General features: G+C 45.7%; 1 protein-coding gene across 1 annotated transcript in view; it reads left to right on the forward strand.

Annotated features, from left to right (window-relative positions):
- Nucleotides 1–2,560: 2,560 nt before the first annotated feature.
- Nucleotides 2,561–13,243, forward strand: part of LOC126161954 (uncharacterized) — a 45,113-nt gene continuing 34,430 nt past the window's right edge. Inside the window, exon 1 of the mRNA XM_049918138.1 lies at nucleotides 2,561–2,680. Coding sequence (XP_049774095.1) covers nucleotides 2,581–2,680 — 100 coding nt within the window. The 5' untranslated portion in view covers nucleotides 2,561–2,580. The remainder of the gene's footprint in view (nucleotides 2,681–13,243) is intronic.

Here is a 13,243-nt window from a genome sequence, read left to right on the forward strand (position 1 = left end):
GCTGCTCTGAGTTCCAAAGGCGGACCAACGCGACTTGAGCAGACGGTCATACTGTTTATGCTCGTCGGTGTATGTCCCTCCTTCAGGCAAAAACCGAGAGAGTTTGGGCGTATTCGTTGAATGCTGGACAAATAAATGCGAAAAACAATTCGTCAATGTCTGAAATTATTTAAAAGAAATACCTTTTTTTTACTACGAAATAACTTGCCTAAGAAAACGTGTGAAAGTAGGGTGCATTTGGCAAAGAAAGTCCACGCTCCAGGGCACTTAATGACAAACATACACTCCTGGAAATGGAAAAAAGAACACATTGACACCGGTGTGTCAGACCCATCATACTTGCTCCGGACACTGCGAGAGGGCTGTACAAGCAATGATCACACGCACGGCACAGCGGACACACCAGGAACCGCGGTGTTGGCCGTCGAATGGCGCTAGCTGCGCAGCATTTGTGCACCGCCGCCGTCAGTGTCAGCCAGTTTGCCGTGGCATACGGAGCTCCATCGCAGTCTTTAACACTGGTAGCATGCCGCGACAGCGTGGACGTGAACCGTATGTGCAGTTGACGGACTTTGAGCGAGGGCGTATAGTGGGCATGCGGGAGGCCGGGTGGACGTACCGCCGAATTGCTCAACACGTGGGGCGTGAGGTCTCCACAGTACATCGATGTTGTCGCCAGTGGTCGGCGGAAGGTGCACGTGCCCGTCGACCTGGGACCGGACCGCAGCGACGCACGGATGCACGCCAAGACCGTAGGATCCTACGCAGTGCCGTAGGGGACCGCACCGCCACTTCCCATCAAATTAGGGACACTGTTGCTCCTGGGGTATCGGCGAGGACCATTCGCAACCGTCTCCATGAAGCTGGGCTATGGTCCCACACACCGTTAGGCCGTCTTCCGCTCACGCCCCAACATCGTGCAGCCCGCCTCCAGTGGTGTCGCGACAGGCGTGAATGGAGGGACGAATGGAGACGTGTCGTCTTCAGCGATGAGAGTCGCTTCTGCCTTGGTGCCAATGATGGTCGTATGCGTGTTTGGCGCCGTGCACGTGAGCGCCACAATCAGGACTGCATACGACCGAGGCACACAGGGCCAACACCCGGCATCATGGTGTGGGGAGCGATCTCCTACACTGGCCGTACACCACTGGTGATCGTCGAGGGGACACTGAATAGTGCACGGTACATCCAAACCGTCATCGAACCCATCGTTCTACCATTCCTAGACCGGCAAGGGAACTTGCTGTTCCAACAGGACAATGCACGTCCGCATGTATCCCGTGCCACCCAACGTGCTCTAGAAGGTGTAAGTCAACTACCCTGGCCAGCAAGATCTCCGGATCTGTCCCCCATTGAGCATGTTTGGGACTGGATGAAGCGTCGTCTCACGCGGTCTGCACGTCCAGCACGAACGCTGGTCCAACTGAGGCGCCAGGTGGAAATGGCATGGCAAGCCGTTCCACAGGACTACATCCAGCATCTCTACGATCGTCTCCATGGGAGAATAGCAGCCTGCATTGCTGCAAAAGGTGGATATACACTGTACTAGTGCCGATATTGTGCATGCTCTGTTGCCTGTGTCTATGTGCCTGTGGTTCTGTCAGTGTGATCATGTGATGTATCTGACCCCAGGAATGTGTCAATAAAGTTTCCCCTTCCTGGGACAATGAATTCACGGTGTTCTTATTTCAATTTCCAGGAGTGTATTTTAGCAGTCCTTAAGTATTTGAAGCGCGTACTCTAGGAACATCTACTCTATTCATCTTAATTGACACCATTTGCTTTTCACGTTCTTCTGCGGCTAAAGAAATTGGTGTGTGGAAAACACATTGTAAATTTGTACTGTGCCTGAATTTCAGAACTGCCGGGATGAGATGTAATCAACGAAAAAAATGTTGACCGAAACTCTGTTGAACCATTTCGAGAGAAACGAGTAGCGAAGTCTAGATACTCTCTACTTATCCTCGTAACTCACTGATATCTCGGTGGAGAAGTGTAAATCGTCCGGTTAACCGGATTCCCTTTTTCTCTAATTACCGTCAGGGGTTCAGAGCTCTACAACCAACTGAGTGGAATGTAGTTCAAAAATGGTTCAAATGGCCCTGAGCACTATGGGACTAAACTTCTAAGGTCATCAGACCCCTAGAAATTAGAAATACTTAAACCTAACTAACCTAAGGACATCACACACATCAATGCCTGAGGCAGGATTCGAACCTGCGACCGTAGCGGTCGCGTGGTTGCAGACTGTAGCGCCTAGAACCGCTCGGCCACGCCGGCCGGCAATGGAATGTAGTGCTTTACAGATGCAGATTTAGGAACGCGCAAGAATATCGTGTCTACTAGCCGAAGGACAAATATCGAAACAACGTAAGATTTCGTACAGTGCCGCTTAATTAAATACGCTGAAGTGCAGCCACTTGAAATTTTGATTACGAAGACTTTGCATACGTACGTGACATTTTCCGATGTACTTGAGAAGTATGAGAGTAACAGATTGCTTCGATAACGGCTGCCGTGGAAGATAAGAGAGATTTGCTATAAAGGACACTAGCGGCTGCCAAAGGGTAGGTTGAGATCATGTGGAGCCTGGGTCGTGACGTCCAGCTGTGTGCCCTTGTGGTGGTGGCGCTGGCCACCCTCCAGCAGACAGAGGCGGCCGCATTACCGCCCGCAGCAGGTACTGTTCTCTAAGGCTTTAAGCTTGAATTTGAGCACTAAACCAGAAGATTATCTCATCATCTTTGAGGTGTCTAAGATCCTGTACTTATTCATCGCGGTATGATGTTATGTTTTCTGGTTTCAGTATTTTCCTTAGCTATTCATTTGAAAATGTCAGCCACACGTCATCATTGTATTGGCTGTGAGTTGTTGTTCTTATTACCTATCCCGTATTCCGGTCGCATGAATTTTGTCAACATCATAAAGGCCTTCAAAAGTTTATTTTTTATTTCTTAATGTACTTCCCGTTGACCTAAGTGTATGGAATTTGGCAAGAATCAAGGTCTTACACTGTAAATAAAGGAAAAAATCCGAAAATTGTTAATTTGTAAGTTGTTGTTGTTGTTGTTGTGGTCTTCAGTCCTGAGACTGGCTTGATACAGCTCTCCATGCTACTCTATCCTGTGCAAGCTTCTCCATCTCCCAGTACCTACTGCAACCTACATCTTTCTGAATCTGCTTAGTGTATTCATCTCTTGGTCTCCCCCTACGATTTTTACCCTCCACGCTGCCCTCCAATACTAAATTGGTGATCCCTTGATGCCTCAGAACATGTCCTACCAACCGATCCCTTCTTCTGGTCAAGTTGTGCCACAAACTTCTCTTCTCCCCAATCCTATTCAATACTTCCTCATTAGTTATGTGATCTACCCATCTAATCTTCAGCATTCTTCTGTAGCACCACATTTCGAAAGCTTCTATTCTCTTCTTGTCCACACTATTTATCGTCCATGTTTCACTTCCATACATGGCTACACTCCATACAAATACTTTCAGAAACGACTTCCTGACACTTAAATCTATACTCGATGTTAACAAATTTCTCTTCTTCAGAAACGCTTTCCTTGCCATTGCCAATCTACATTTTATATCCTCTCTACTTCGACCATCATCAGTTATTTTACTCCCCAAATAGCAAAACTCCTTTACTACTTTAAGTGTCTCATTTCCTAATCTAATACCCTCAACATCACCCGACTTAATTCGACTACATTCCATTATCCTCGTTTTGCTTTTGTTGATGTTCATCTTATATCCTCCCTTCAAGACACTATCCATTCCGTTCAACTGCTCTTCCAAGTCCTTTGCTGTCTCTGACAGAATTACAATGTCATCGGCGAACCTCAACGTTTTTATTTCTTCTCCATGGATTTTAATACCTACTCCGAATTTTTCTTTTGTTTCCTTTACTGCTTGCTCAATATACAGATTGAATAGCATCGGGGAGAGGCTACAACCCTGTCTTACTCCCTTCCCAACCACTGCTTCTCTTTCATGCCCCTCGACTCTTATAACTGCCATCTGGTTTCTATACAAATTGTAAATAGCCTTTCGCTCCCTGTATTTTACCCCTGCCACCTTTAGAACTTGAAAGAGAGTATTCCAGTCAACACTGTCAAAAGCTTTCTCTAAGTCTATAAATGCTAGGAACGTAGGTTTGCCTTTCCTTAATCTTTCTTCTAAGATAAGTCGTAAGGTCAGTATTGCCTCACGTGTTCCAGTATTTCTACGGAATCCAAACTGATCTTCCCCGAGGTCGGCTTCTACTAGTTTTTCCATTCGTCTGTAAAGAATTCGTGTTAGTATTTTGCAGCTGTGGCTTATTAAACTGATTGTTCGGTAATTTTCACATCTGTCCACACCTGCTTTCTTTAATTTGTAAGTATATCACACGAAAATTTTTTTTGTCGTTTGTTTTCCAACTGTCTGTCTGCCCGTCCGTCTGTCTGTTAAAATCGCTTTCCATGAGGAACGGTTTAGACGTACCAAACTGAAATTTATGCCACTTACTAACATAAATGGCTCCTTGGCGGTGCCATGAATGTAAGCTAAGTCGATGTAATCAAAAGGTACGGCCATTTATGTGACGTATTTTGATCCTTGCAAATTCGCTGAAATTTATGCCACTTACTAACATAAATGGCTCCTTGGCGGTGCCATGAATGTAAGCTAAGTCGATGTAATCAAAAGGTACGGCCATTTATGTGACGTATTTTGATCCTTGCAAATTCGCTCATCAAAAACTACATCGTACTTTCCGTTGGCCTAGAGCCTAGAAACTTAGCAAGAACCAAGGTTTCCCAGCACCAGTAAAGGAAAAAAATCCAAGAACTGTTAATCTGTAATTATATCGCAGGAAAAAAATATTTCTGTGTCATTTGTTGTCCGACTCTCTGTCTGTCCATGTGTTGAGACCCCTTTTTACCAGGAACGGGTTTAAATTAATGCCCCTTGGCAGTATAAAAATTTAAGCTTGTGTGTCAACGTGATCGAAAAACAAGGCCATTTATGTCATATATTTTAATACTCGCATACTCACTCATCAAAACCTAGAGGGTAATTGTCGTTGACCTGAAGCCATGAAATTTAGCAAGAAGCTGGGTTTCACAGTGCAATAAAAGGAAAACAAATCAGAAAATTGTTAATTTTAAACTATATCACACGAAGAAATATTTCTTTTATTGTTCGTTATCCGACGTAAAAGTCAAAACATTCTGGCAAGTCTAGGCATTCCCAGGACCAATACCTCGCCAGTATTAATGTCGATAACAAGCAAAACTTGTCGAGATTCTCGACTTCTGGGATGGATGTACTGTGTATATACATAATTAAGTTTGTATGGAATACTCACAGCGCAAAGTCCTACTGTCTCCTGACCAGTTTTTTGTTCAAAACATAAGAGGTATAAAATAAACTTTCATGCCATTCGAAACTAATTTCCATCATTATCATCATCATCAGTGCGAGATGTGAACCGTCCCTACCCCTCCTTTCTAGGCACGGATACACTCTTACATACACTCAGTCTCCGAATGTGATCTTGAGAAATTCCTTGCCATGCCTGATACATCTGTTATGTCAGTTAATCAAGACTGAGTAGCATTCTGTGTTGTCAAGCAATCTTCCATTTGACTCTGGCTGTACACCGTGAGGTGTCTGTTGTGTGCTGTATGGAATCAGCCGTAAAAGACAGATGGTAACTCGAGATTTCAGACCAGCTCCCAGAAATCTGTTCCCGACGGTTAGTTGTGGGCACACTGCCTGTAACCTCTGCCCTGATTCCAGCTGTTGTCATCCGTCATTCACCCAAGCCAGTCGAACAGTTCTACGATCTTCTAGTGGTGTAGCTGTTCTGGAGGAACACATACGGTACCTACTCTCTTCGCCACAAAGTTCTCCTGAGTCCACCTCGTCACCAGTCGTTGTGCATTCACTGCACTGAAGCAGAATCCCTGTGCGATCTATCGGTATGGTGCACCCGTGTTCTTCACGCCAATGATTCGACGTTTCTCGAAGTCTGAACTGTGACGATAAGCTGCACGATCGCGTCCTATGGGTAGGCTGTGTTGCGACCTCCACCTGCGCAGTCCCAGGGACGTTAAGTCACATCCTGTCAGCCATCACGTACACTCATCACTCTTCACCTGTAACCATGGACTTTTTTCTATGCTGAAAATAAGCTCGCTTAAGGACGAAACAGTAATTGACATACTTCACAGAAATGGAAATTCTGGTGTAACAGTTCGGTAGTGTTAAGGGAGTGTATCCACGGTGTAAGACATTCCAGTTCCTTCAGTGTATTTCTGAATCGCTAGCAAATTTGGTTCTCTGATATTAATTCGATGCGGCCTTTCCCTTTCTCGTTATATTCGCTGAAACGTTTCAGTTATAGTTTTAATTTTTTACAATTCTCTCTATTGGAAAGTCAGTCTGCACTTGCATCTTTCCTTGCTTTCTTTTCCAGCTTTCACTGTAGCGTTCTATACATATTCTTTAATTTATTGGCTACGTCACTGGCGTGCTTAAAAGATCGCGCCCTTGTACTTAAGCACAGTCTCTTACACAGGCGACACCTTGTAATCACATATTAAAGGTACATATCTAGCTTGAGCACTGTGTTTAAAAGCTCATTCGAGAATAATCAACTTTTTTCAACAAAACACAGCTTATATTTATGCCTGCGTGACTTTCTTTCTTTATTTCTCGTAATCTTGCCTAATATGTACATTTATATTCTGGAAATATAGGAATCGCTATACAGTGTTTAACTTAACCAGTTCTAATCTCCACACACTGACCACTTCTTTTCGACGATGCGGAAGAGCGACTAACGATGCATCTTCGTGTAAGTCCGATTTCTCTTTCTGCAGAAGTGGTCACCGAGAAAGAAGATTGTGGGAGGAAGTAACACATTTCTTGGCTCATCTTGCTCTCTGGAATTTTAATGCACAAAACATTTATAGCAACAGTTACTCATACAGCTGGCTGTTCATTCATTTGATGCTTTCGTCCTGACTGAAAAAATCCCTGACGGAAACTCTGTTCCATGTATTCAACTTCTTAGGTAAAGCACTCGAAATGCGAGGTGGAATAAGTAAATAATAGTAATGACTTTGGGCAATCTGTTCTACTTTTCATTTAATTTGTGAAGCCATAGTCTTAACCTAAAATATGGTGATTGTAATTAAAACATCTCCACCTTCACAGTCTTGTGATCTGTCCAGTATTGTCCGCTCCTGGTAGTTGAGTTGTCAGTGCGACAGAATGTCAATCCTAAGGACACGGGTTCGATTCCCGGGACTCGGAGATTTTCTCCGCTCAGGGACTGGGAGTTGTGTTGTCGTAATCATCATCATTTCATCGCCATCAACGCGCAAGTCGCCGCAGTGGCGTCATATCGAAAGACTTGCATCCGGCGAACGGTCTATCCGATGGGAGGCCCTGGTTATACGACATTTTCTTATTTATCAAGTATTATGTGGTATTCTTACACAGCTTGCTTTCGGCCTCAAGACGATTACTCAGCGATAGATATACTTGCTCTGCATCTTTAAATGTGCATCTAGATAGACTTCTTTATCTCTGCTATGGCAGGGCATTACAGTGAGACACAAAAGTCATTAACATCAAAAGATAACATTGTTCACTACGTGTCTGACTTTGTAAGTTTCTATCAATTGCTGTTACTGGCGATTTCGGCCAGTAAACCTTCTTGAAACACCTAAAATAAAAATAATTTTTTTTACAAACTTTAAAAATCTTCGAAGTTTGTAAACAATAGTGCGGGAGTTGATATGAATTCTTACAAACAAGTTCCATCTTGGCAAGGCTTTGTGAAAAGCACACAAGGTCATATATAGAAAATGACCAAAAGTTTCATAATAATGACAGTGGATTAAGTACCGTGTTGCTTCCAAGGCTATTTGGTATATTTTATATATACCGATTGTATTACTGATTATTGCTTATTATTCTTCAAAATGTTATCAGAAGATAAGCATATCATGCTCACGTGCACTACCATCCACTCACTAGATTATATAACTTTTATCCGTTTTAGGGTTGTTACCTGTCCTTTAGACCTCTACCTTACAGTCTACAAACGTCGAATTCACCTAATTAAAACAATGAAATAGCTTGAATTAATACTCCACCAAAAGGCAACTGAGAATCCCCACCTTCCAAAAGAAAAACGACTGTAGACTAAAACTATTATCCAGCCAGATGTAGGAACTATCACACCTACAATGAGCTCATCCATTCTGTCTGCGCTATGCAGGTGTTGCATTTGTGTATATCACTCATAAGCTTTTCCCATCTGCTCCAAACCCTTGAGCGCCCTGCACTGTCCCCTGCTTTCCGCTCCCCACCTCTATCCTGTATCAGCCGATAAGGTTCCCAAGTCACTTCAGGCAAGTGGAATACCTTCGTCAGTAGTCCTATTTTTTACGAAAAATCGAAACCCAACGTACTACTGTATGCTACATCCTTGAGAACCATGTCTTGCTGGTACGCCTGTGTCACCACGTCCTCCCTTACTCCAGGGTAATTTCAACACAATTCCCCACTGAGATCATTCTTGACATTTACGCCAGCTGTTAGTTATAAGCTACCCTGCTTCTTTCTTTCTCCATGTCAAGAATCCTATCCACCCTTTCCCTGAATTATACAGCTCTTACCACCTCCGTTGCTTCTCTTGAATCGCATCTTTATACAAGTCTACTGTCCATTTCTCGATCAGCCAAAGAATTATCCCACAATATTTCTCATATCATTACCAAATTTAAGATACATTTCAAGTACTTTACCTGTGACTCATACGTTTATTCAACAATAATAGGAAAATGTTGTTAAAAAGAAAATTATGTATATGTTTTATCTTTAGTTATTTACAAAAGAGCAGTTTTTCCATTGTTATTGTTATCGTGGTCTTCAGACCGAAGACTGGTTTGATGCTACTCTATCCTGTGAAAGCCTCTTTATCTCCGAACAACTACTGCAACCTACATCTTTTTGAACTTACTTATTTTTCTCTTGGTCTCCCTCTATAATTTTTACCTTCCACACTCCGCCCCCCCCCCCTCCCCCAACTACAAAACTGGTGATTCCTTGATGTATCAGAGAGTGTCTTATCAACTGATCCATTCTGTACTCAAGTTGTGCCAAAAATTTCTTTTCTCCCCAATTCTGTTCAGTACTCCTTACTACACTCCTGGAAATGGAAAAAAGAACACATTGACACCGGTGTGTCAGACCCACCATACTTGCTCCGGACACTGCGAGAGGGCTGTACAAGCAATGATCACACGCACGGCACAGCGGACACACCAGGAACCGCGGTGTTGGCCGTCGAATGGCGCTAGCTGCGCAGCATTTGTGCACCGCCGCCGTCAGTGTCAGCCAGTTTGCCGAGGCATACGGAGCTCCATCGCAGTCTTTAACACTGGTAGCATGCCGCGACAGCGTGGACGTGAACCGTATGTGCAGTTGACGGACTTTGAGCGAGGGCGTATAGTGGGCATGCGGGAGGCCGGGTGGACGTACCGCCGAATTGCTCAACACGTGGGGCGTGAGGTCTCCACAGTACATCGATATTGTCGCCAGTGGTCGGCGGAAGGTGCACGTGCCCGTCGACCTGGGACCGGACCGCAGCGACGCACGGATGCACGCCAAGACCGTAGGATCCTACGCAGTGCCGTAGGGGACCGCACCGCCACTTCCCAGCAAATTAGGGACACTGTTGCTCCTGGGGTATCGGCGAGGACCATTCGCAACCGTCTCCATGAAGCTGGGCTACGGTGCCGCACACCGTTAGGCCGTTTTCCGCTCACGCCCCAACATTGTGCAGCCCGCCTCCAGTGGCGTCGCGACAGGCGTGAATGGAGGGACGAATGGAGACGTGTCGTCTTCAGCGATGAGAGTCGCTTCTGCCTTGGTGCCAATGATGGTCGTATGCGTGTTTGGCGCCGTGCAGGTGAGCGCCACAATCAGGACTGCATACGACCGAGGCACACAGGGCCAACACCCGGCATCATGGTGTGGGGAGCGATCTCCTACACTGGCCGTACACCACTGGTGATCGTCGAGGGGACACTGAATAGTGCACGGTACATCCAAACCGTCATCGAACCCATCGTTCTACCATTCCTAGACCGGCAAGGGAACTTGCTGTTCCAACAGGACAATGCACGTCCGCACGTATCCCGTGCCACCCAACGTGCTCTAGAAGGTGTAAGTCAACTACCCTGGCCAGCAAGATCTCCGGATCTGTCCCCCATTGAGCATGTTTGGGACTGGATGAAGCGTTGTCTCACGCGGTCTGCACGTCCAGCACGAACGCTGGTCCAACTGAGGCGCCAGGTGGAAATGGCATGGCAAGCCGTTCCACAGGACTACATCCAGCATCTCTACGATCGTCTCCATGGGAGAATAGCAGCCTGCATTGCTGCGAAAGGTGGATATACACTGTACTAGTGCCGACATTGTGCATGCTCTGTTGCCTGTGTCTATGTGCCTGTGGTTCTGTCAGTGTGATCATGTGACGTATCTGACCCCAGGAATGTGTCAATAAAGTTTCCCCTTCCTGGGACAATGAATTCACGGTGTTCTTATTTCAATTTCCAGGAGTGTATTTACGTGCTCTACCCATCTCATCTTCACCGTGTTTCTGTAGCACAACATTTCAAAAGCTCCCGGTCCCTTCTTGTTTAAACTGTTTATCAATCACGTTTCACTTCCATATAACTGCAGACAAATATCTTCAGAAAATACTTCCTAACACTTAATCTGCACTCGACGTTAACAAATTTCTCTTCTTAAGAAATGCCTTGTTGTCATTGCAAGTATATATTTTATATCCTCTCTGCTTCGACCACCATCAGTTATTTTGCTACTGCTTTTAGCATTTCGTTTCCTAGGCTGATTCCCTCACTATCCCCTGATTTAATTCGACTACATTCCAGTACCTTTGTTCTGATTTTTTGGATTTTCGTGTTATGTCCTCCTTTCAAGACAGTGTACATTCTGTTCATGTGCTTTTCAAGTCCTGAATTCTTTCTCCAAATTTTCCTTGGTTTCCTTTGCTACTTACTCAATATACAGATTAAGTAACGTCGGAGATAGGCTGCAATCATGTCTCATTCACTGCTTTCCTTTCAAGCCTCTCGAATCTTAAAACTGCCATCTCGTTTCTGTACAAGTTGTAAATAGCCTTTGCTATCTGTATCTTACCTCTCCTACCTTCAGAATTTCAAAGAGATTATTCAAGTCAACACTGTAAAGCTTTTCTAAGTCTACAAACGCTAAAACGTAGATTTGCCTTGCCCTAATCTATCTTCTAAAATAAGTCTTACATTCTTCTGGAATCGAAACTGATCTTCCCCGAGATCAGCTTGTACAAATTTTTGCATTCTTCTGTATAGAATTCGTGTTGATATTTTGCAACCATGAATTTTTAAACAGATAGTTCGATAATATTCACATCTATCAGCACTTGCTTTGTTTGGCATTGGCGTTCTTACTTTCTCCTTGAAGTCTGAGAGTATTTCGCTTGTCTCATTCATCTTGCACCGCATTCTTAATTTAAATATAAATTTCCGAAACCAGTCTGTGGACAAAATCGACCTATGCACACAGTTCAAAGAAATATTGTTGCTGCAACAAAGTCTTCACGGCTTTGCTGCCCCACAAAACCTCGGTGTGAGCGCTCACACTGTGATGTTACGCGACAACAAACCCATGAAGATTTTATCGCATTGCCACACCTCGAAAACTTTTATAGACACGAAACATTTGGCTGTTGGGCAGATGTCTTCTGCTACTAAAATGATTATACCGCTGATGACCAGTGCAAGCATCCACTACGTGCAAATGCTTCCGAAGACCACAGTGCCATATTCCTTACAAGTCTCAAGACCAATCACATCACCATGTCCTTGCGACTAAAATAATATTTCTCTTCTCATAAATGTATTTTAATGAATTTTTTGTATTTGATTGATTTAATAGAAGGCTAAAGAACGAAATCATGGCAGCTGCCAGCGATACCCTTCCCTCCCCCATCCTGTCCAAGAGGGGAACGGAAATTGCTATGTCCGCGGAGCTAACCGAATCACGCGCGCCCTGTCGTCGCTCAGCCCAGCCGCACATGCGCGGTGGTCGGCCCTAGCTTCACGTCGCGGCAGCCGGAGGTTCATGGCGTTATCTCCGGCTTGCCTGCAGCTCCCTCTATGGCCACAAGATATAACGGGAGCACAGACCTTGCGCCACGCCTTCTCCAGAATCACCTTGACCTTTTTGCTGCATGGTGTAACCAGTGGCTCCTAAAACTCAATCCTTCCATGCCCCAAGCAATCATCGTCGGTCGTAACACTCGCTCCTTCCGGTTCCTGGATTTCTCCCTTAATGTCTGTGCACGTCCTGTCCGCCTCACCCCCACCCTCACCTACCTTGGCCTCACCATTGACTGTCACCTCACCTGGATCCCTCATCTCCGCTCCATCCAATCCAAAGCCCACAACCGCCTCCGACTCCTCAAATTCCTCTCTGGCCGGCTGTGGGGGTTGCACCCCTCTACCATCCTCCACACCTACGAATCCTTAATCCGTCCCATCCTCTGTTATGCCAGCCCTGCCTGGATATCTGCCCCCCCCCCCCAAATTCTATAAGTCCCTCCAAATCCTTGAGCGTCATGCACTCCGCCTCGCCTTCCGTATACGCCTCCCGTCTCCCACGCGGATCCTGTATGATCTCATTCCTTTCCCCCATCTGTTCCTGTTCCTCGAACATATCCGCATCCTCTACACCTCCCGCCGTCTTGAACCCCCTCACCCCCTGGTTGCTCCTCTCCTCTCCCATCCCCGCCCCCTGCCACGTCTTCACCGTTGTGTCCCCCCTACCCTCCATCTCTACACCCTACATCTCCTTTCCCAAGGTGGCTTCCATCAGCTCCCCCTCCCGGATGATGCCCTCTCTCCCTCCATTTATCCTTCCTGTCAACTCTGATCCTCAACCCCTCTCCTTTCCTCCATCCTTTCCCTGGGCTCCCTCTTCCTCCCCCCTTCCATCCTGTGTTTTCTCCCCGCCTATCATCTCCTTTCTCTCTCCCCCCCCCCCCCCCCGAGTCCTTTTGTACTCCCCTCCTCTGCCTTCCCCAAGCTCTGGCCCGTCTGCTCAGCACCCCCACCCCTCTTATGTATCCTCCTCTTCCATTGGCTCCTTTCCCCCCTCCCCTTCACTTTTC

The sequence above is a fragment of the Schistocerca cancellata genome, chromosome 1, assembly GCF_023864275.1.
Source record: "Schistocerca cancellata isolate TAMUIC-IGC-003103 chromosome 1, iqSchCanc2.1, whole genome shotgun sequence".
Lineage (NCBI taxonomy): Eukaryota > Metazoa > Arthropoda > Insecta > Orthoptera > Acrididae > Schistocerca > Schistocerca cancellata.